Source organism: Canis lupus, chromosome 5, assembly GCF_003254725.2.
Source record: "Canis lupus dingo isolate Sandy chromosome 5, ASM325472v2, whole genome shotgun sequence".
NCBI classification, from domain to species: domain Eukaryota; kingdom Metazoa; phylum Chordata; class Mammalia; order Carnivora; family Canidae; genus Canis; species Canis lupus.
In genome coordinates, this window is record NC_064247.1 from 33,663,098 (window position 1) to 33,688,041 (window position 24,944).

At 46.0% G+C, this 24,944-nt stretch overlaps 1 protein-coding gene and 1 pseudogene across 3 annotated transcripts in view; one reads left to right on the forward strand and one right to left on the reverse strand.

The window, feature by feature from the left end:
- Positions 1-24,944, reverse strand: part of PIK3R5 (phosphoinositide-3-kinase regulatory subunit 5) — a 66,517-nt gene that overhangs the window by 16,050 nt on the left and 25,523 nt on the right. Inside the window, exons 1-5 of one of the 3 annotated variants that reach the window (XM_049110210.1) lie at positions 17,261-17,425; positions 8,415-8,530; positions 6,568-6,668; positions 3,499-3,567; positions 2,608-2,746 (exon numbers count right to left, since the gene is read on the reverse strand). In XM_049110210.1, coding sequence (XP_048966167.1) covers positions 2,608-2,746; positions 3,499-3,567; positions 6,568-6,668; positions 8,415-8,517 — 412 coding nt within the window. In that variant the 5' untranslated portion in view covers positions 8,518-8,530; positions 17,261-17,425. Of the gene's footprint in view, positions 1-2,607; positions 2,747-3,498; positions 3,568-6,567; positions 6,669-8,414; positions 8,531-17,260; positions 17,426-24,944 lie in introns of those variants that run through there. The other 2 variants (XM_049110209.1, XM_025428392.3) reach the window with 2 other exon arrangements.
- LOC112647582 (60S ribosomal protein L35a-like) lies at positions 21,012-21,568 on the forward strand (annotated as a pseudogene).

Sequence of the window (24,944 nt, forward strand, 5' to 3'; positions counted from 1 at the left end):
AAAAAAAAAAAGTCACTTAGATCTTGGATTATCCAAGATATGGCCCTGCCAACATATTTGCATTTTGAATCCTGTCTTCATTATAGAAGGGAAGAAAAGTGTAGCCTTCTGGTTCAAGGAGCTCTGGTCACCAGCAAGAAGCCCAGAAGCAATCAACACGGAACTGTGGAGTTTTGGGGGAGCAGCTGGAAGGAAGGGGAAGGAAGAGATGAACCCTGAACTGGCTGGGTCACTTGGGGTGCCTTGCAAGTTAGATTGGCAAACTGTCTATCCGTCATGTGCCTGAGCACCTCTACCTGTCCAGCACTTCATCTTCTGGATTTCTAGATTTTTCCACTCAAGTCTCAACAGGAACAGGCGGGCTTCGGGGTGTGGCCAACCCTGCCCTGTACCTGCTCTGTGCCTCTGTAACCACAGACAGCTGATTGGCTGGGCAGCCAGGTAGGTCAGCTGATTGGTCGGGAGAAGACAAATCAATTGATTGGCTGGGAGGAGACAAATATGCTGATAGACTGGGAGACAGCTCAGCTGATTGGCTAGGCAGACAAATCAGATAATTAGGAAGAAATTCAGAAACCCTGCAAAGGTATTTACACACAGAGCTTCAGTCCTGAGCTCTCAGGCCCAGGAATTGTTGAGGAATGAGATCTGGTTCTCCTGTCCTGGGTGGGTTCAATGTGTATGATGAGAATTAAATGCTGTGGGCACGAGGCAGGGTTTGGTGCATGTATACACTTAAAAGAGAAAAAAAAAAACAAAAATGGGATTAAAATATACATAGTATTTGGGGGCCCTGCTTTTTGACTCAGCAAGTTACTACTGGACGTCTTTTGCCCTCCGTAACTCTGTATCTACATCTTTAATGATTGGATAGCTATATAAAAGCTTTAAATTTGATGCTTTCAAATCTGTCAGCCTTTTCTTTTATAATTTTTGCCTGGGGGCGGAGTAGCTGGCTGTTTGGTATCTCTTCTTCACTCTAGGTGGTTCATGTAACCTACTTTTCTTCTATTACATTCATAGTCTTATTTCCCACACTTCAACCTTTAATCTATCTGAAATTTGTTTGAGATAGGGTTCTTAATTTTTTTAAGACAAAACTATAACTCAGTTTGAATGGTCTGTCAATTGTCCTGATACCATTTATCAAATGATAAATTTTACTCATCACTGGTTTCAGGATGCCACTTTATCATATAACAGATCTTTATATATTTAGCCCATTTCTAGCCATTCTATGTTGTTCCATTAATTTATCTATTCTTATACCAACAGTGCACTATTTTAATACCTATAGCCTTATAGTTATACTTTATAGTTAACTATATAGTTAACTTTCAAAGACCTACTAAGGGAAATACCCCTTCTTCTGCTATAAGAATACATCAATAAATACATGATAAATACAGAAGAAAATGCTACTGGAGAGCATTTATTCTTTCAGATAGACTTTATCTATTTTGATAAATTTTAAAAGATATTGTTGGTATTTTTTTATCACAATTGCATTTATTTCTATAACACCTGCTGTTACTACAATATTGATTCAATCTGACAACATGTCTCTTAAGTAACTTATCCTTCAGTTATTTCTGTATGTAGGTAATTCACATCTCTTTTTCTTCTTTTATATTTTTAGTTGCTATTATAAATTGGGTTTCTTTCTCCCTCACTATATTCTCTTACTGGTTAATGCCATTAGCTACCTGTTTGTCAGTTCTGACAGTTCTTTGGGTGATTCTCTTAGTCTTGACAGATAAGCAATTGTTTGATTTCTGCATAATTAAAATGTTATCTTCTCTGGAAGAAGAAAAATTCTTTATTTTTGCCTTTTTGCATAGGCAAATACCTATAAGCACAAAGAGGAAGGTCATTGATGTAAATGGAAACACTTGTAGCATTTTACTGTGGGCTGTTACTTCCTTAAGAACACTTCCATGTGTTAATAATAGTTTCCAAATATTGTAATATTAGGAATTAATGTTGAATTCTATCAAATGTTTTAGGGGCATCTATCAGGATGTTTGCCTGACATTATTCCTTTGAGCTACTGACACTGATGAATTAGTTTAGCAGACCACCTTGCACACAGTACATCTTACCTTCTTAGATTTTTCTCTTGCCCTAAAACAGTTTCCTAGGACTTCATTTTCATGTCTATTAGAACACCAGCAGTTTTTCAAGAATTCCTACTTTGCAGACCCCTCACTTGTGAAAACTTAGCACCAGGTGCTTGTCCACACCTACAATGGCACCCATCGACTATGGCACCCATCAACCTGTCCATTCCTAGTGCCAGCTACTTCTCTGGCCAGGACTGAAGCTATCCACACATGCATTTTCCTATTTGATCCTAAGGCAAAAAGAACCCTGAGAGGCCTTTTGTCACTATTGTGGGGGCTTCTCTCTCTGACCTGGGCAGTCTCAGAGACCTTTTGGCAAACCAGAGTACAGGCACAGACCATGTAGTGGGGTCTCCTTGCCTTGAACCCTGCTCAGCTTCCCCTAGGAATTCCTCCTTGAGTTGTGTCTTATGTTCACGCCTCTCAGCCATTTGATGCTGTGTGCACAATGAAGAGCCCATGCACCTGCCACCCCGACACTTACCTGGGGCCTTGAGTTCAGCATCAATGAAGGTGAGCAGCTCCTGGCAGATGCTGCAGTAGGGAACAGGCCAGGTCAGGAATCGGTGGTAGGTTCTGGCTGCTTTCAGAAGGAGATCTGAATCTGGTGGGAAGTGTGGCGTCTGGATGGAAAGGGAGCAGCAAGCAGAGAGGTCTGGGTATGAGACCTCATAGGTGAGAGAGAGCTCACTGGTATTCCAGAACAGACCCTGCTCCTTTCTGGAATATTCCACACAAGGTACACTCCTCCCGGCAGCAGTATGTCTCAGAATGAGACCAGAAAGAACCAGAAGTTATCCCTAGGGAGTGAGTTATAGATGGGCAAGATGGCACCCAGGGGCACCTCTACTGCAGGGCCATGATTTCACCACACACAATACCCAATACATGAAAGCACCTCTCTGAAAAGCTGCCACCCTGGAGGTCATACTACATGGTGCCATTGCTGCCACTCATTTGGGGGAGTGGTCTTCAATGCCTACACAACCTGTATTTACTATCCTTGCTTGAGGCAAAGATCTGTGCTTCAAAGTGGATTGGCACCCATGGTCCTTTGATGCCGCTGGTCTAGTGCTGCTCACACTGGGTGAACTATTAGGGTATAGAATGAGGTGGACCTCAAATCTCTCAGCAGGATCTGTGTCATGGCTCGTGCATGGGCTGTGGACAGCAGACCTTCCACAGGAGCCTGGATACACCAGGCACGATGGGGTTCTAGAGGCCTCTCAGAGTGGCTGCTCTGAAGCCATCAGAGGGCTGATACCTGTTTCAGGGTCCCGGCTTGACAGCTTCCCTCCGTGTTGTCTCTGGAGGTGTGAGGCCACCCCTCCCTGTCCCTTCCCAATTCCCCCAGCTGGCCCACCCTGGAACTTACGCAGAGGACAGTGGAGTAGAAGAGCAGGGCTAGGGGGGCCAGAAGGTCATAAGTGCCCTTCTCTTGGACCTGTGGATGGGACAGGAGAGAAGAGTGCGAGGCTCAGCACAGGTGCAGAATAGAGCAGTGCTCTCTTGTTCTGTACTTTCTTTTCTTTCTTTCTTACATGAAAGGCAATATAACCACAAGGCAAAAATTTGGGAAATGCAAGTTAAAAAAAAAAAGCATCACAATATCCCCCCTCTAAATGCAACTGCAGCTAATATCGCAATGCTTCTCCTAACACCATTTTTCTCTATGTATTTTCCTCTGGGAAACTTGATTGTAGTATGTGTATTTTTACTCCTACTGTTTTTTTTTTGTTTGTTTTTTTTTTACCTATAATACTATAAATGAATTTCTGTTTGCTATATCACCTCTAAAAACACACGTTTCCCCTGTTCCTGGCTATGCATTTCCTTTTTATTTGTGTTGTAAATATTTTTTCAAATTTGTTTTTTTTTTGAAAATGACTTTTAAATTTTTTTATTTATTTATGATAGTCACACAGAGATAGAGAGAGAGGCAGAGACATAGGCAGAGGGAGAAGCAGGCTCCATGCACCGGGAGCCCGATGTGGGATTCGATCCCGGGTCTCTAGGATCGCGCCCTGGGCCAAAGGCAGGCGCTAAACCACTGCGCCACTCAGGAATCCCTTTTTTTTTTTTTTTTTTAAGATTTTGTTTATTTATTTGAAAGAGAGAGAGCGAACATGCGAGCAGTGGGGAGAGGAAGAAGCAGGCTCCTTGCTGAGCAGGGACCCCGATGCAAGGCTCGATCCCAGGACCCCGGGATCATGACCTGACCGAAGGCAGATGCTTAACTGATTGAGCCACCCAGGCATCCCTGTTATGTGTTTTTTAATTTTATAGATTTTTCCCTTGATGTCCCAATATTAGAAGTGTTCGTTTTTTTCCTTCATGGATTTTTGCTTTGGCAAGCAAGCATCCTGTAAATATTCCTACATCTCTTTTCTTCTTTTCTCTGAAGCTTCGTTTTCTTAAATGTAGATCTTTAATACACTTAGAATTCTTTTTTTTAAGATTTTATTTATTTATTCATAGACACACAGAGAGAGAGGCAGAGACACAGGCAGAGGGAGAGGGAGAAGCAGGCTCCATGCAGGGAGCCCGACATGGGACTCGATCCCAGGTCTCCAGGACCACACCCCAGGCTGCAGGCAGCGCCAAACCGCTGTGCCACCAGGGCTGCCCTACACTTAGAATTCTATCTGCTGTATGGTATGCACTAGGAAACTTACTCTGAATTTTTCCAAATGTTTAGTCAATTTTCACTAAACCATGTAATAAATCTTACTGATGCAATTTTTTGTATATTTAAATTTGTTCATACCTTTGGATAATACCCATCTTTTTATTACCTGCATAATATTTCTTCTGATAGGTTGCCATAATTTATTAGCTTCATTTTGGACATTTGAGATTATCTTCTTGCTGTTTTAGATGCTTTTGCAATGCACATCACTTTGTACGTGTTGCTTTTTTCTACAACTGGGATTCTTTATCTTGTTTAGAGTTCAAGAAGTGGGATCAATAGTTCAATGAGTATAAACACATTTCTAATCTTTAAAGCAAATGCCAAGTTGCTTTCCAGAAGGACTGTGCCAATTTCAAAATGCCACAAATATGAAAGCACTGGTTTCACTCTATCCTTCCCTGCATTTCTTGTTATTTATTTATTTATTTATTTATTTATTTATTTATGCAAATTTGCTAGGCAAAAACTGTCTCATTATGGTTTTGATTTGCATTTGTTTTATTGTAACCGAGGCAACATTTTTTCCATATTGGCTTACAAATTCTATTTGTTCCCTGATGCATCATCTCTTTGACACACCCACCACACTAGATACACACATTTTTTTCAGAATTCTTTGGCCAATATGCTACACGTCTCAGCCCATCCTGGAATTCATGGGGGCTGAAGATACAGAGAAATCCCCACCATCTGTGCTGTGCTCTGCAGGCTCAAATGGAGAATTCTCCTCTTTACCCTGAACAGATCATGTGTCTGATACACCTGCTGCTCAGGTCTCTTCTACAAACCCTCCCCTATTGTTACGCAGTAGTTGATATTTGCATTTGAGTTAAACACTCCAGAGGCAGTTTAGCTCTTCTGAGTTGGTCTGCTTGTGATCGGGTTATAACAGTATCCGGTAAACGGTGGTGAGCATCTTGATAAACCAAGACTTTCCAGGGACAGCTGAGAAAGTCACATGTTTTCCAACTCATCATGTATTTTTTTAAAAGGAAAAAAATAACCACTTAAGAAGAGAATTCTTTACAAAAGACCCAGCATCCTCTTTAGGGACTCACAGGTGTTCTGGAATCCCAGCCCAGCTGAGCCTTAGACACACCCTTCTTCTTAGAAGGTCATAAAAGTCTATTTCTTATGGACCTGCCATTAGACAGGGTCTCAGTTTACCTTTCTAATCCATTTTCTCTTCTGTGTCGATTTTTATGGGTCTTTTTAAGAAAAGGAATATGGGAGAGAGCTTCCTCCCTCCTCTCTAATCAATACCTAGACTTACAAGCCATGTCTGTCTCAAGAAATAGCTTAAATGGGGCATCAGGGTGGCTCACTTTGTTGAGCATCTGACTCTTGATTTTGTCTCAGGTCATGATCTCAGGGTCATGAGATCGAGCCTGGCATCGGGCTCTGTGCTGGGTGTGGAACCTGCTTAAGATTCTCTCTCTCTCTCTCTCTCTCTCTCCATCCCTCCCCCTGCTTGTGTTTGCACTCTCTCTAAAAAAATTTAAAAAAAATTTTTTAAAGGCAGCTTAAACTCAGAACCCTAGCTCAGGAATCTCACGAATCCTTGTCTTGTTATTGAAAGGACCACAAGCCCTCCCTAGAAACCTTCAATCCACAAGCACCACTAGTACAGAAAACTCAAGGGGGGGGGGGTCCCAGTGCCTTTACTAAGCTCCACGCTGGGGAGGGCACCCCAGAACTGATGCTCCGCGGGGACCTTTCCCGTTGACTCCTCAAGCCCTGGCTGGCCCTCACCTCTCGGGTTTTCTGCAGGATCTGCTCCAGGAGGATGAGGAAGTGGCCCGGGTCCCTGCTGACCAGCTCCTGCAGGCTCCAGCAGTTGAGACACAGGCCAGCTGGAAAGGTAGAGGACAGGTGAGCGTTCAGTGTAGGTCTGGGGCGGGGGGTGGGAGTCCCTCTTTTCCAAGGTAGGAGTCTGAGAACCCTCTAGATCAGCCGTCAACACTGTCATGCCTCATCAAGACAAGTTTCTGATTCCTGCAGAGAGTGGGCTCAAGAGATATAGAGACGGGCCCGATCCCCATTCAAGGCCACGGGTCTTCCACAACCATCTTCCACAACCGCCTCTTGCCCTGGCTTCCTACAGGGGGTGCCGGAACCTGCACGGTGCCTGAAGGAGGGCAGGGGCAGAGAGTGCTGGAGAACAAGCATAGGAGCCACAGCAAGCTCTGCCCCAGGAAGCAAGCCCAGGTGTCTGCCTGCCTGTGGGACTTTCCAGGACTGCCTGGCCGGGGAGCCCAGGCAAGAGGAAGCCACATCCGTCTGTCTTCTGGAAGCCAGAGTGGGTACTTTGTCCTTCTAGAACTTTCCCAGATTTTCTCACTTTGTTGGTCTCCATTTCCCTGCAGCTAGTAAGGGGAAGCCCTTAGAAACTAGCGGGGTGGTCATGGAGGCCTGTGTGTGCGTGCGTGTGTGTGTGTGTGTGCGTGCACACACGTGAGTAGTGCACGTGAGAGCATTTGGGGTGGAAGTGAACTGGCCAGGAGTTTCGTATGGACACAGGTTTTTGTAAAACTGGCCAAAGTCAGATATTTTTGTCTTCTCTTACATACCAATGCCCCCCCTCAATTCTACAGGCTAAGGCTCCGTCAAAACCCAGGCAGGAAGCAAACTACCATTGACAGACCACCCACTGTGTGCCAGTAAGGTGCTAGGTGCTCACACACACTCCCCTGAGTCTCCCAACCAGTGCCTCCTGCTGTCACTACTCTGTCACTACTCTACTCTTGACTTTACAAGGCAGGTAGGGTCCTGAGAGGTTAAATGACTTGCATGAGATGGCAGCAGCCAGTGAGAGACGGTTTTAATCCAGATCTGTTTAATCCCAAAAAGCAAGGAAAGCCTCTCAGAGGAGGGGACACGTGGGCTGAGACTTGCATGAGAAGGAGCCAGCTATGTGCCCCTTCTGAGGGAAGAAATGCAGGCAGCAAGTGCAAAGGTCCTGCGGTAGGAAGGCACCACGTATGTTCAAGGAGCTGTGGCTAGCTATCTCCTGGGCTACTTAGGGAGGCGAGTGAGATATGGGATGTGAAACGTCTTATAAGCCTGAGAAATTATTACAAGTAGGCACCAGTCTTCAGAGAGACAATCGCCCCAGCCCTGCAGATGAGCCTGTTTCTCAGTCCCAGGGAACCCACCACACAGAAGCCTCCTGCTCCCTGAAGCTCGGTTGAGATTCCCCGCTGTCCTACAGGGGAAAATAGGGGATGCGGCTCTGGAAGGAACTAAAAACCAGGTAAACAGAATTCTGGGGAGAGCTATCTACGGGTTCCTAGCTGTTCTTCTGGAATCAGCCATTGTGGGGTTTCTAAGCAGGATCGATACCTTCTCTGAGGAGTTGTGCTTCTGGCAAAGAGAGAGAGACTCAGCCATGAGGAGGAGGAAGAAGTCAGGGGACAAGAGACAAAGGACCTCACTGAGGGCCCGCCCACCGGCCAGCAGGCGCTGTGCCCGCGGGAGGCCGTGCCCGGGTGCGGTCTTGCACAGTCACGTACTCGGGGGATGGAACCCAAAGCTGCCAGCCCCTGAGCATTGTTGGGTGCCCTGTGTCCCAGCCCTGCTCCCCGCTCCCCCAGACCTACCGGACCAGGAGGTAGAGCAGCGGCTGAGGCTGAGCCCATGCAGGCAGCGCTCCAGGGCATGCTGGATGCGGTCCTCCGTGCACGTCGTGGCCCCTGGCTGCATCCTGAGTCATTGCCTGCAGGCGGGGGGTGCAGGGGACAGACGCCGGTCAGCCTGGACAGCCCTGGGCTCGGGGAGCAGCTGGCCTCGCGGAGCACACGGCCCCGGCGCAGTCAGCCCTGTAGTCGCGGAGGCTGCCAGGTGACGGGGTCCCCGCGAGGGCCCGGCAGTAGGCAGACGGCAGCAGGCAGCAGGGCTCTGTGGGAAAACTCAGCATCACCAGGAGAGGGAGGATTTTTCTGAAGCCCCAGGCCCAGGGATGGGCAGGGAGAAGGCTGCACCAGGTCGGCCGGGTGCTCCAGGCCTTCACACAGCCCCATGCCCACCCCACCTCGCCCTCGGCTTGGGTGCCCAGGCCTCGGGCACCTGCTCCTACTCTGCCCTCCCCTCCACTCTTGCCACCCGTCTTCCTTTTCCTCGAGGGCTGGCAGTGTCCCTAGGCATCAAAGACCTCGTGTGGTCCGCTCCCCCCTTGTCCTACCAAGGAGGGACCCGGAGGGCCGCGGGGAAGGGGCGTTAGGAAAAGCTGTGGCACCAGCTGAGGAGCCAGGAGAGGTGCCGCGCTCTGAGAGCCACCACCAGGCCAGCCCAGCTTCTTAGCTCCGTGTGGGGGCTCCCGGGACACATGGTTCAGCACCGTGGATGAACCTGGCTTCTGCCGGCGACAGACTCGGACTCGGAGCGTGACTCCGATCGTGGGGAGTTGTGTGACTTCCAGCAAGTGTTCTTTTCCGAGCCTCAGTCTACTCCTCTGGGAAATGGGGATAACACAGTACTGACCCCAGAGGGCTGTTGGGGAGAATGCCAGAGCGGCTGTGTGCCCCGTGCGCTCCCGAGGCGCAGAAGCCAGCCCACTCCAGGCCTCGGGGACACTCGCCCGCTCCCGTGTCCGCCCCCGCCCCGGGCAGGCCCTGCCACTGGCCCCATCGCGCCAGGTCCTGGAGGGATGCCAAGGAAGCAATGGTCCAGCTCCGTGGAACCGGGGACAGGCCCGGAAACCAGAAGCAGAAGCATGGAGCCCTGGGCTGAGCCATGCAAACGACATGCAAAACTGGGACATCCTAGCGTTGCCCCAGCGGCATGACTGGAAGCCTGGGCTCCCGGACGCCCCACGTAGGCAAATCCTCCTACTTCCCCAGCCTGGGAGGAACTGCGAGCCCTTTGTAAGCTGTTCAGCATCACCCCGCTTCAGTGATGTCCCCCGTGGGCCATGCTCCTTGGTGTCAGAGGCTTCTGGGCCCATGCCTTGCCTGGACGTGCCAGTGTGCAGCATGGACACGCATCCTGGGAATGGACCCTCGTGATAAGGCCTCGGCCGCCTGCCTTCGGCAGCAGCCCCCAAATGAGACCCTCCCCAGCTTAGCCTATCCAGACTCGGAGCTATAACCACCTGCTGGAAGAGCCAGGAGATCAGGCTCCTTCAAAAAGATGAATTTGGGGCATGGATGGTTGGTCCAGATGGCATCAAGGGGCCCCCTCTGCCCCGCAGGCTGATTTCTCCGTGTTAGCCCCAGCGTGGGTTCCTGGAGGGAGCTCAGAGGTTAGCCCCTCACCCCTTCAAGTGCTTCATTTCCCAGAAGGGGCAGCTGAGACCCCGAGATGGTAAGGAGCAGCCCAGGGGTGGGCATCCCGCTGGGAGAGCCCACACAGCTGTAACCAGACAACGGTATCAAGCAGGACAACATCTGTGTTCCCAAATTGCAGCCAAGGCCCAACTCTGAGGACAGAAGGTGCTCAAGGATCCACCTGCTAATGTTCTAAGAGTCATGGTGAGCTGGCAGGGATGGGGGCCTCGCTGGCAGGTGTCCATCCCCATTCAGCCAGCTGCTCACCCACCTCCACCGAGACGAGAAGACTGGGGAAGACATGAGAGCTTGTCAAGCATTCCAGAGGGCTCTCCCTTCTCTCCCAAAGCCAAGGGTGGGGGGGGGGGTGCTTTAAGAGAGTCCCCTATTCAGACCTGATGCCTGCCAGCTGGGGGATGCTGCCATTTTGGGGTCACAATACTCTCCACAGCCAGCACACTTGCTCCTGTGCTAACCGGGAGCCATGGTAGGATTGAGAGCAAGAGCAGAGTGGGCAACAGCATGCAGGCCCAGTGCCGGGGGAGGACATATGAACTCCTTGTGCGGAAAGGGAGGAGTGGGAATTAGCCACATAAGCCGGACTACAGCTGTTTGGTTGACACTTGACCCTGGAGGGGTCATCCTAGCGGGGTGAGGGATCATCAGCAGTAAGAGGCTGATGGATGGGTCACCTCTGGGAGAAACTGGATTGCCCAGGGTAATCTGTGGCAGAGAGGAGTTCCCCTCCACCTGAGGTCACATAGCAAAGAAGTGGCAAAGCCAGGACCACACCCAGGGAGTCTGGTCTTAACCAGACACAGTCAGATGCCAGTTACCAGGACACCACCACCAGTTGGTGTTTTCACCCCTAAGACCGCAGACTCAATAAACTGTAACATGATCTTGCTTCAAGAGACCTACCTTCCCAGTTGCTACGACCTTGAGCCCACCATGCCTGTCTACACCAGCTGCCTGCCCTCCAGAGAGGGGATCAGGACCCACAGAGGCACTCTAGTGGCTGAACTGGGCGGTCTCTAGCCTGGGCAAGGGCTGAGCCACACCAACTGGGTTGAAAGTCTCCTCCACCCAGCCCCTGCTGCAAGGGACAACTGGGTTGTGTCACAGGGCAGGAATGAGTCACCCGCCCTATTGCGTCCCACTGTAAACACAAGATGCAAATGAACATTTCAGCCAACACGCCAACACTGCCTCTGAGCCTCCCATCTCTTGGCCTCAGTGTCCCTGGCTATTCATTGAAGACCATCAGGGCCTTCTCCATGGATGGGCCAGAGGCACTGGGCACTGGGCAAGGCTCCCGCTGTGCCAGCCCCCCTGGCATCCTGACACCATCTGAGTTGGCCCCAAGCAGGACCTGCCCAAGGCACTGGGCCTTGGGAACCAAAGGGAGGTGAGAGCCCAGTCCAGATCCTCAGCTAACCTGCCCTGGGGTTAGCCCTGCACACCATAGTTCACCACCTGGACCTCTGGCATTTCTGTGGGATGAGTCAGTCGTCAGCCATTTCTTGTGACTTGTCAGCAGAACCCCCAGTGGCTTTGGGGTGGAGATGAAGGGGGAAGAAGGTGGCACTCCCTCCCTCCCCAAAGATGATTTTAGAAAGACTTGGCAGGCGAGGCCTGGCTGCCCGGGGCCACCTTGCTGAGAGGAGCATCTGTTGTGAAATTCCAGCTGCTGCCCGGAATGGGAATGCCCCTCCCCCATGGTGGGGTCGTGTTGAAATATTGGACAGCTGGGCTTTGCCGCCACCTCCAAGTTCCTCTTCCTGAGCCAGTAAGGGTGAGTCCTTACTGGGGACCCTGAGCACAGCAGGGAGAACTGCAGTTGAGGGGGGCGGTGACCCCAGAGGGCACAAAGGGAGACCTCCTCTTCACATGCTGACCTGAGCCCATGATGCAAAACAAGGTCATCTTCCCAAAGGTACAGAACTAGTCAAAGGTCAGCCTGGATCCAGCTTCCTTGGGGCAGCCCCCACAGGGGGACAGGGACTGGGGGCTTCTTTACTCGGGGATTTCTCAAACCTTGTGGAATGGCAGAGGTAATGGGCCTATGGCCTACATGTCACAGGAGGAGAAGCATGTACCTCCAGACTCTGGCAGGCGCCCGCACAGCTTCCCTGATGTTCTGGAATGTTCTAGGCCCATGCTTTGAAGCCTCAGCTCCACAGGTGGGAAAAAGAGAGGCTGACCCTCATCACCACCAGCTTTGGCCCTGCGTCACTCCTCCCTCTGCCCCTTCCTACCGTCCCCTGTGGTTTGACTTCCCGTCCCTGGCCCACTCTCCTCCATGAGACTGTTCCAAGGCAGAACCTCTACTACGACCTAATTTTAAAATTTCTCACCATCAAAGCAGGAAAGATACACCTGAAACCAAAGATACTGAGGTAAAAAAGGGGTAAAAGAAGGAGAGGGGAATGAGATGGGGGTGATGAGGACGGGCAACGCTCCTTTGGGGCTAATTTTATGTATCCCTTTGACACTCAGAACCATAGCAAGATTTTACATACCCCAAGTATGTAACTCAAGTCACACCATAACTTAAATCAACTAGGATTTAAGGTGCGGGGGGTGTGTTGTGTGTGTGACAAAAATACAAACAAATTCACCCAATGAGTCACATAACCATATTTAAAGGGATGGGAAGTGAAAGAATTAAGCAGAGGAACTTTGGAAAATAGTATTTTGACTGGATAACGTAAGGCTAAAGACAAAAAGAACTATATGCAAACACTATTTTCTAATTATTAAATCTGTTTGTCATAGGGTCCAGAGACTTGTGTGCTTGCTACAACTAAGCAAATAAGTAAATATATCACAGATAATGAGAGCCAGCTTCTCACTGTTGGAGAAAGACATTATAAATAAGGAATGGGGGAAATCTAGAATGAACCGCCTTGTTGGACTGGCATTGGAGAAATCAGCATGAACTCGTGGTTTTTAATGTATTTACATAGAGATACACACAAAACTGAAAAAGTTGTGTGTATGCTTGCATTAAAATGCATATATATTTTTTTCTAGCTAGGCTGGAGAGCCAGGAAATGACATCCCAGTAGCAATGAGCACACCTAGTGCCAGGTCTTCATTTCTAAGGACCATTCTCCACTCACAGGAACCAGGGCTCCTCACAGAAATGGTTGATTCCAGGACCGGGGCTGGAAATATATAAGATGAGCCTGGAACATCTTATAGTGCCAGAAAATAAGTCATTCCTTAAAAAGGGACAAGGGTGTCAGAAGGATATGGGAGCCAGCTTGAAGGAGCTCCCAATGGCCAAAGCCAGGACAATTTTAATAACAAAATAAATCATGAAAGTGTTGGATTATAATTTGTAGGATGAAATAAATACCCATGAGTTTATACTAATGTTATAAATGGAAGGAAAAAACAAACGGAGGAGAAGGAACAGATCTTCTTTATGAAAGAACAGCAGTTAATAAAGGTGGATAGAATGAGAAAAATACAAAATCACCATGAGGCCAAAATACCTCAGTAATAGCTGTCCTCAGGATGGATGTTAAAATCTGTGGATGAGAATCTGAGAGGAGACAGGATATTCGCAATCATTGAGTGTTTCTTCCAATAGATTAATTGATTACAAGGGAAAAATAATAACTGCACAGTGGAGAAACCCAGCACCACCCTAACCTTATGATCAGAGCCAATATTACCAATAATAAGATGTCAGGATCATGAATCCCCTGCTATGATGCACTTCTGCAGGATTCTTACCAAGAGAGTACAACCACAATCGAACCATGAGAAAATATTCTGTAACATAACTGGCCAGTTCTCACCAGAATGAACGTCAAGGTCATAAAAGATAAAGAAAGACTGAGGAACTGCCACAGATAGGAGGAAACTGAGGAGACATAAAAACTAGATACAATGTGGGATCCTGGATGGGATTCTGGAACTAAAAGAAGACATTGGGGGTTGTGGGGGTCAGGGAAAGATGGCTAAAATCCAAGGAAGGTGCACAGTGTAGTGAGGAGTATTGTACCAACGTCACATCCTGGTTTTGGTAACTGCACCAAGTCACGTGAGTTGTTAACGTTAGGGGAAGCTGGGTGGATGGTCTACATGGTTCTAAGACCCTTTGGAGAGCCCTGCATAGCCTTTGAATAGCCTTCCAGTTGGTTGTTCAATGCTTTGCTGTCCTTCATGACCATGTTTCAAGTCCCCATGTCATGGATGGTCAGAGTTCCTAGTTACTGGTGGGTGGGCCCATGCAGGGTTAGCTGCCTCCCCCCACAATCCAATGGTTCTCAACTGGGGTGGAGAATCTCTGGGGCTCTTGGAGGGTCTCTGAGGGCTCCATGTGAAAATAGCTAAACTGTGTTTTCATTTTGATGGCAATCTAGAAGCCAGTAGTGAGGGTATTTTGGAATATGTTGATGACACCTATGGGAAAATATGACCATAAAAAGTAGGTGCCTGGTTTGCATTTGTGTCTATCACCTAAAAGGACAGGGCACAGCAGGTGTGTTCTGGAGGTCTACTAGAGCTCAAGGCTGAATACAATGAGTTCATGGAAAATGCTTAGCAAAAGGAGAAAAACTTACACGAGCTGAAGAGACACCAGAATATAAATTAATGGAAAATGTTTCTTAAAAGTGCTTGGCACATAATAAGCATTCAGTAAATGCTATCTATTAGCTATCAGCGTGCCTTCCTCACACAAACAATTCCATGGCCAAATTCCAGAGAGCTTTGAGCCTGGGCCAAGAAATAAAACCCTCCCTGGGTGATTCTGACACAGTCAGGCTTGAAAAGTAATGTTTTCTATTTTTCTCAAAGACACACACATACTAGACTAGATGAGAAGGAAAGCATTCTGGAGACCAGCTAGTGCAAACTTCCCATTCCATGGAGGCTCTGGGCGGTGAAGCCTTGCTCACATTGGAAAGTGGTAAGTTTATTGCTAGATCTGAGCCTAGAACCCAGGGGAGTCACGGCACCCTCTTGCCTAGGTGGACACCAATCCCTGCTGCCCATCAGTGAGACATCGGCTCCTCCCCTTAAGTTTATTTCTGGATTCTTTTTCTACTTTTCTTCTGGAGTTATCAGTTTTTCAACTCCTTCATGTGTCAACATTGTGAATTTAGGCTTTCTGACACTATCATTCATTTTAATGCAAATTTAAATTTTGTTTTAAAGATTGTATTTATTTATTCACAAGAAACCCAGAGAGAGAGGCAGAGACACAGGCAGAGGGAGAGCCTCTGGGGAGCCCGATGCAGGACTTGATCCCAAGACCCTGGGGTCACGTCCTGAGCCGAAGGCAGATGCTCAACTGCTGAGCCACCCAGGAGTCCCAAGACTTAAAATTTTTTTAGCAAGGATTTCTACATAATTAAAAAAATTCTTTCTGAGCCTATAATTTTAAGTCCCACTCTTCATCTAAATGTTGTAAAATTACATTTTCTTTTAAAATACAGATCTAGATTGGGTTTGTATTAGATATTTTTATACTATATCACAATTCTTTAAATAATTCTTGTTGATGTTCACAGAAAATGTAATAACTATGAAAATGGCAGTGTTGGGGCGGCAGCAGCTTTAAGTTTGATTTACTTCGTTGCTTGCTGTTTATTTTTTTGTTTGTTTCCTTATTTTTATACTATGTCACCCGTGGTTATGAATTCTTTATTTTGATTCATTTCTTGCTCAGCTGGAGCATTTCAAGTAACTTCAGGATGAGTGTGTAAGATAGTTTATGTCTCTTTATGTGACTTTGCATGTCATGTCATTTCATTCATTGAGGCTCTCAATGAATTCTACCTTTGCCAATTAAAGAGTTCACGTAATTCATATTTTTTCACCTTCAAAATATTTATAGCAACCCAAAATAATCAACAAAAAATATGGGTACCACGAAGGTACGGTGGTGTGGTACAAAGACAGAAATTTGGTACAAGATAGAAATTAATATTGTTCAGTTTATATGAATAAAAAACAGAAATTGCATTGGAAAAAAAGACCTCTCCCATAATAGCAAGAAAAAAATAATAAGAGAAAAATAGACTTTAAAAATATGCCAGATTTTGGGACACCTGGGTGGCTCAGTGGTTGAGTGTCTGCCTTGGGCTCAGGTCGTGATCCTGGGGTCCTGGGACCGAGTCCCACATCAGGCTCCCCTCAAGGAGTCTGCTTCTCCCTCTGCCTGTGTCTCTGCCTCTCTCTGTGTGTCTCTCATGAACAAATAAATAAAATCTTTAAAAACTACATGTAACATTTTAATGAAATAAAACTTTTGAGGGACACAAACAAAGGCAAATAAATGGAAATACATATCCTCTTATGAGATAGGAATATTCAATATCAAAGAATTGATTCAAAATGGATCAGAGCCTCAATGTAAAGAGCTTCAATGATAAAATTCTCAGAAGAAAACATAAGAGAAAGACTTCCTCACACCAGATTTGTCAGTGACTTCTTGGCTATGACACCAGAAGCACAGGCAACACAATAAAAACAGATAAGGTGGACTTACATCAAAATCTAAAATTCTGCACATCACAATCAATAGAGTAAAAAGGTAACCTAGAGAGTGGTAGAAAATATTTGCCAATCATATACCTGATAAGGAGTCAATATCCAGAATATATAATGAACTCCTATGACTCAAGAACAGCAAACAATTTGAAAAATGGACAAAAGATTTGAATAAACATTGCTCCAAAGAAGACCTATAGATGGCCAAGAGCACGTGAGAAGATGCTCAACATCACTAATCAACAGGGAAATGCAAATCAAAACCACAATGAGAGGGGCGCCTGGGTGGCTCAGTTGGTTAAGCATCTGCCTTTGGCTCAGGTCACGATCTCAGGGTCCTGGGATTGAGTCCCATGTCTGTCAGGCTCCCTGCTCAGTGTGCAGGGGGGCTACTAGGGGGGTGTCTGCTTCTCCATCTCCCTCTGCGCCTCCCCGCCCCCCATTTGTGCATGCTCTCCCTCTTCCTCTCTCAAATAAATAAAAACATCTTTAAAAAAAAAACAAACACAATGAGATACCACTTCACACCCATTAAGGCGGCTGTCATAAACAAAACAAAACAAAAAAGAAGTGTTAGTAAGGATGAGAGAAATGGGAACCCTTGTGCCCTGTTGCTGGGGATGTGAAATGGTGCTGGTGATTTCCCCAAAAATTAAAAATAGAATTACCAAATGATCCAGCAATTCCACTTCTGAGTCTATATATCCAGAAGAACTGAAAGCAGGGACTTGAATAGGTCTTGTACGTCCACATTCATGGCATCATCTTCACAACGGCCAAAAGGCAGGAGGAAACCCATGTCCATGGGCAGGCGAAGGGATACACATGATGCAGTATGTACACAGATGGGGTCTTTATCGGCCTTAAAAATTAAGGAAATCCTGTCACATGCTCCGACACGGATGAACCTTGTGATCACTGTGCTGCGTGAAATAAGGCAGCGGCAAAAAGAAAGATCCTGCACGTACTCGAGGTACCCAGAGGAGGGAAATTCACAGGGACAAGGAGCTGGATGGTGGTTGTGGGGCTGGGGGATGAACACTGGGTGTGGAGTTCTAGTTTTGCGCAACATTGTGACTGTGCTTCACACTACTGAAGTGCACACTTATGCACCACTAGGATGGCAGATTTTACGTCATGTGTACTCCACCACAACTTTGAAAAAGGAATAAAGAAATAACTGATTGACATCTCTGCAGTAGCACATAGGAATGTCCATTCTCTGTAATTTTTAAAAATTTATTCATGGGAGACACCGAGAGAGAGGCAGAGACACAGGCAGAGGGAGAAGCAGGCTCCCTGCGGGGAGCCCGGTACGGGACTCGATCCCAGGACCCCAGGATCACAACCTGAGCCGAAGGCAGGTGCTCAACCCCTGAGCCACCCAGTTGCCCCAGTTCTAAGTCTGAGCCTAGACAACCGGATGGAGGGCAGGAGGGCGGGCAGGCAGACAGGCCGCCTACAGGGGAGTAGCTGGTCTCTGTCAGATATCATGCTGGGCACTTTCACTGACAGCCTAGTTTAATGACCATCCTCCCCGATGACATAATCGTAGTTTATCCACATTTCTTGCAGATCAGGGACAGTCACCCATTCTTCTGGCCCAGTCCCTGCACTCACAGCATCTATGACCTGAGCTGGAAGCAATCTGGAATCGGGCCGCCTCTCAAAGCCCCCCGGTTCTTCCCTGTGCACGTTCACAGGAAGTCATCCCTACCGCTTTCCAGACACTCCGCGCGTTGAGCATGTGGCTGCGCCTCTGTGTTATTACGTGAAGCTTCTGGGGAAGACATCTCACACACAAGCTGCCCGGGTTCTCACTGGCGGTGAGAATTCATTCTCTATGGGGGAGGATATCTCATGTCCTCCATCCTAGCTTACTCTTCGAGGTGTAAGATTTCTGGAGGGACATCTAGCAAACAGATGCATCTACGACAGTGGCAGTGGCTACGGGACATTAGAAGGCTGCCAGGGCCACCGAGGAGTGACAGTGAGGAAAGGTAATAAACAGCAGTGATGGTTAGAGGGGGTGCACGGAGCAGGAAGGGGGCAGGGTGAAGCAGACATGCACGCAAAGGGAGAACCGCCAAGGAAACACAGATAAAGCCTTCGCTCACTCGAGCAACCTCGTAAAACTCTGAACAGAGAAGGATGAGGAACGTCCTAGTGGCTACATGACTTTCCCGAGGTTGCACCATGAGCAAGGGCATAGGCAGGATGGTCCGAGTCGTTTGAACCCAGGTAATCATTTGGAAGAATGCAGAGACGAAAACAGGATGCGCACGATGCTGCCTTTGCATATGGTAATTATAGTAACAGCAGCTAGTGCTAATTGAGGGCTTACTCTGTGCCAGGGCACTGTTCTAGGCTCTTTCTATGAATTAATTCACTGAATTCGTAGGAGGTAGACATGTTCTTGTCCCCATTTTACAGATGAGAAGAGTGAGGCCTAGAGTGCTCTCTCAGTTGGCAGATGATTTACGGTCTTCCTTGGCATGCCCTAGCAACTTAGCATCTCTGCAATAAAGGGGACCACGAGACGGGCAAACCGAAATGACTGCCAAGATGGGGAATAAGAGAAAGACGACAGGAAATTTTTTTTTTTTAGACGATTGGAATTTACCAAGTTGTAAACTCCCAGGCTAGCCCCTGGGTGCCTGGCACCAGAAACTATTTTAATCCTGCCTGTCCTGTTTGCCAGCAAATGCCTGTACCGTAAGAAAGCAACAGATAAGCGTAAATGCAAAAAAAAAAAAAAAAAAAACTCAAGAAAGGCCAATTACGCATGTACACAGGCAGCTTTCTGGTTTTCCTGGACATGGCAAAAGACGGCTTCATTACAGGCGGCTCGCTCCTGGCAGAATCATGCCCAGTCTGTAAGACAGAGTGAATATTTCACAGTTTAGGGCAAAGAAGATTGCACGGAGCACTGTGATTTCCAGATGCTTTACCATCGGGAGAGATTAGGCACAGATTGGCTCATTCCTTATCCCTTCCTTCTGTCCTCTCTGCCTCCCTCCCAGAGTGAAAGCCACTCAGCACGCCCGTTTTCTCTCCATCAATCCATCAGCAGGTGATTGCTCTCCGGCACCGGCACATCTATCTCTGTTAGCCTCCTTCTCTTTAAACTCTTGCCAATTATTTCAGAAAAAGCTCTCACCTCCTCCCTTTTCCATCCCATTCATTAATAAGGCTTATTGGTGCAAGAGAAACTTCTCTAACAAGAAAAGAAATCATCAAGGTTTGTGGACGGAACTGAAATCAGAAACTCGTCCTGATACTCAGCCAGGTGTGGTTTTTACAACTTTTTATGAAACAGACAACTGATTTCGAGAGTCCCAGTTAGCCCCGTCTAGAACTCCCTAGAACTCTGAGGGGCTATTCTGTGACATTAGGGCAGGAGGAGCTGATGCATTCCTCCCCAGGCTTACCAAACACACTGAGAGAGACACAGAAGAACTCACAGTCTGCACCGAAAACCAGTATTTGACATGAAAACCAGTATTCGGCATCATGTCTAAATCAGAGGTAAGCGGATCTGGGAAGTCCAGGCTTCAGTTCTGGCTGAGATCTCTATGGAAGGTGGGTGGGGCTTGCATCATGGCTGATTAAAGTTTGGCCCTCATGTGGATGTGCCCCCTTTCTGGATGCTTGTTTGCCTCTGTCTCCTTTGTTCATGGAGATCAGTGGATCACATTCACTGACATGGGGAAGTTTGGGGAGAGGAGAATTTGGGAGAAGAATTCAAGAGTCCAACTTTGTCCACATTATATCACATTTCAAGCACCCAGTGTTAACAAGTGGCACCATGTTGGGGGCACCTGGGAGGCTCAGAGGTTGAGTGTCTGCCTTTGGCTCAGGGTGTGATCCTGGGGTCCTGGGATTGAGTCCCGCATCAGGCTTCCTGCAGGGAGCCTGCTTCTCTCTCTTCCTATGTCTCTGCCTCTGACTCTCTCATGAATAAATAAAATCTTTAAAAATAAAATAAAGTCCTATATCTACGTCTAAAAAGGGGTGCCTGGCTGGCTCAGTCAGTAGAGTATGCGACTCTTGATCTCGGGGTCATGAGTTCAAGCCCCACATTGGGCATAGAGATTACTTAAAAATAAAAAATGTTTACATCTAAAAAACTTATCTAAGGATACCTGCCAAAGTCTTAACAGTGGTTATTTCTGAGAGAGAAGATTAGATACCATTTTTACTTTTTTCTAAAAACATTTTTATAATAACATATTCTATACATTATTTTTTTATCACACAAATATTAGGTGTTAAATACATAAAAACTAGACAATTGTCTGGCAAAGTGGAATAGATGTACTTGTCCCTATATAAACCCTGGACATTATATATAAAGGTAACATGCAAAGTAGAGAGAAGGCAGACTGGCTAAGGACCTTGAGAACAAGAAGGGACGCAATGGTGGGCATAGTGGAATATTTCCTTTTGGCCTCATATATCCCAGACTTGGACCCGAGGAGCCAAAAACCTGAAAATACCAATGGGTACAGACTGAAAAAGCCCCAAGAAAAGCCTGGTCTTGCTGAACTTTGGGTGCAAATAAGTGCGGCCTGCTGAGAACAGGACTCCTAAAGCAACAACTATATCTGGAAGGCTTTGGTCCAAGGCCATTTTTGCCAGCTATTAACTGGGTCTCTGGAACCAGAGGGAGCACACAGCTCTACTTAAGACCGAAGGGGTTAAAAAAAAAAAAAAAAAAAAAAAAAAAAGACCGAAGGGGTTTATGCTTGAGATGAAACTGAATTCTATCTAGGCAAGCGATGTGCCTATGTGTACAAACCAAAGAACAACACAGTAACTCCTGGTGGCAAACCAAACAAAACCAGAGTAATCTGGGGAAAAGTACTCATGCTCATGGAAACAGCAGCATGGTTCATGCCAAATTCCAAAGCAACCTTCCTGTGAAAGCCATTGGCCACAGAATCCATGTGATGCTGTACCCCTCAAAGATTTAAACTTACTGAAAAGTAAATAAAGGTGTAGAGAAAGAGAAAGAAAGAAGAAAGAAAGAAAGAGAAAGAAAGAAAGAAAGAAAGAAAGAAAGAAAGAAAGAAAGAAAGAAAGAAAAAGGGAAGGAAGGAAGGAAGGAAGGAAGGAAGGAAGGAAGGAAGGAAGGAAGGAAGGAGAAAGAAAGAAAGAAAGAAAGAAAGAAAGAAAGAAAGAAAGAAAGAAAGAAAGAAAGAAAGAAATGAATGCCTGGTCTTTTCAGCCAAAGGATCAGGAAAGAGGCAGCCAAGTAAGACAAACTTTTAGATAAGAACCACTCTACTCCAGCCAAACACCATAGAAAGATCTCCACTAATCTTCACCATCTCCACTAATAAAGGCCAAATGGGGGGGGGCCCAACCGTCACTCTGGCCAGGTTGTAATGAGGTGCCCAACCTCTCCCCCAATCATGGGTGGTGACTGAGAAAGCCAGGCCTTTCATCTTCTCTGCCAGTAATGAGCCCCCTACCACCCCACACTGTCAGGGAAGACCACCAGGGATCCTGGACTTCCAGCCTCACCAGGTAGTCAGGAGCCCCTTGCCCCCACTCTCTGACCAGGGTAATGTCAAAGGAAGCCTAGTGAAAGCCAGGACTTTTGCTGCTGCCCAGCGGTGATGAGGTACTTCCTCTACTCCATGGTGTCAATGGAGCAGTAATGAGCCACCCAGGTAGGGAGGTATCAGGTAGTAGAAGCTTAGTTGGAAGCCGGAATTCCCATTCCACCCAGCAGTAATAAGGAGCACCTCCTTCTTGTCAATGGAAGCTGAGAATGAAACCTGGACTTCTACCCTCATGGTAGTAATGAGGCAATGCCCCCCCGCCACCCCTTTCAGGGAAGTGTTAGAGGAAGCCAGCTGAAACAGGGGTTTAAATAAGATGGTTTAAATTTCAATGGAAAATAACCCGTTGCACCAAGGACAAGAAATGAAATAAAGGGAATTATATAAATTGAGTGAAAAACAGCCAATAGGTGCCAACACCAAAACCATAGATGTTAAAATTATCTGACACAGCTTTTAAAGCAGCTTCACTAAAAATGCTTCAGTGGACAATTATAAACAAATAAAAACTAAGGAAGTCTCAGAAAAGAAAAAGAAGATATGAATGCACAGCCATGGAAATTCTAGAACTGAAAGATACAATGACTTGAAATAAAACCTTGGGCTCTGCATCGAGAAAAACTCAATGGAGGGGACTAAGGGAAAAATCAATAAACTTGAATCCAGAACAATAATGTCACCCAATCTGAACAAAAGAAAGAAAAGCAACTAGAGAAAAATGAACAGAGCCTCAGGGCCTGTGGGGCTCTAACAAAAGGTCCAACATGCATGTCATCTGAGTCTGAGTGGCAGAGGGCAGAGCTGCAAAAATACTCAAAGAAATAGCGGCTGAAAACTTGCAAGCTTGGTAAAATACGTAAAACTACAGATTCAAGAATCTATGTGAACCCTAGACATCACAGTAAACTTCTGAAAACATAAGACAGAGAAAAAAAAGCTTGAAAGCAGCAAGAGAGGAATAACACCTTCCCTTAGAGGGAAAACAATTCAAATGACAGTGGATTTCTCATCGGATGTCATGAAGGTCAAAAGGAATGGAACAACATTTTTCAAGTGCTTAATGAACGGCCAATCCAGAATCCTACATCCAGAGAAAATACCTTTCAGGAGTGAAAAAGAAATTAAGACATTCTTAGATGAAGGAAAGCTAAAGGAATTTGTCACCAGCATACTTACCCCAAAAGAATGACTAATGGAAATTCTCTAAATAGAAAGACAATGATTCAAAACAAAACAAAACAAAAAGTATCTTGAAACATCAGGAATGAAGAAAGAAAATAGCAAGCAAATATCTTGATAAACACCACAGGCTTTCTTTCTCCTCTTGTGTTTTCTAAACTATATTTGATGGTTGAAACAAAAATGATAACATCATCTGATGTGGTTCGAAGAGGATGCAGCATAAATACTTAAGACTATTATAAGTGAGAAAAGGTAAAGGGGCCTAAAGGAAAGTAAAGCTTCTACACTCGATTAGAACTGTAAAATGATAACGTCATTCAACTGTGATATCTATATAAGAAGTAACATGTGGAACAGCCACTAAAAAGCCCAAGCCATTAGAAATGACAAATACCCACCATTTTCTTCAACATGGATGGAACTGGAGGATATTATGCTGAATGAAATAAGTCAATCAGAGAAGGACAAACATTATATGGTCTCATTCATTTAGGGAATATAAAAAATAGTGAAAGGGAATAAAGGGGAAAGGAGAGAAAATGAGTGGGAAATATCAGAGGGAGACAGAACATGAGAGACTCCTAACTCTGGGAAAGGGAGGTGGGCGGGGGGTGGGGGTGACTGGGTGATGGGCACTGAGGGGGGCACTTGATGGGATGAGCACTGGGTGTTATGCTATATGTTGGCAAATTGAACTCCAATAAAAAATTAATTAAAATAAATAAATAAATAGCCCAAGAAGAATGTATAGAACAACCACTAAAGAAAGAAGAAAGAAAGAAAGAAAGAAAGAAAGAAAGAAAGAAAGAAAGAAAGAAAGAAGAAAGAAAGAAAGAATTCTAAAAGTTGTTCAAATAATCCAGAGGAAGGCAGGGTAGAAAAAAAAAAAAAAAACAGAAACAAAAGCAAAAACAGATCAAAAAAAAGACCTACCATATCAATGACTACATTAAATTTAACTGGGCTAAATATATCAATTGAGAGACAGTATTGGATTACAAAACATGACCCAACGGCTTGCTGTCCACAATAAACTCACAATATAACAATATTGGCAAATTGAAAGTAGTAAGTGGGCAAAGACATACCATGTAAACATTAATTTTAAAAAAGCAGGAATGGCTTTATTAATATCAGAGAAAGTACACTTCAGAGCAAGTAAAAAGTACCAGAGTGACATTATAGAATGACAAAAAGGTCAGGCCACCAAGACACAGCAATCCTAAATGTTTCCCCAAACAATGACATTGCAAAAGTCACAGTAAAATTTTTACTTTTCACAAAAGAAAAAATTGATACAACAAAAAGGAGAATCAGATAAACCCCTAATTACAGCTGGTGACATCAGCTCCACAATTTACAAAGCACTATATAGAAAATCAGCAAGGACACAGAAGAACTCAGTAACACCATCAACCATCCAACAGGATCTAATCAATACTTAGAGAACACCCCACTCAATGACAGCAAAACACACATTGTTTTCAAGGACCCATGAGACGTACACCAAGATAGACCATATCCTGGGTCATAAACCAACCCCCAAAATGCAAAAGAACTGACATCATATAGAGTGTGTTCTCTGACTACAACGGAATCA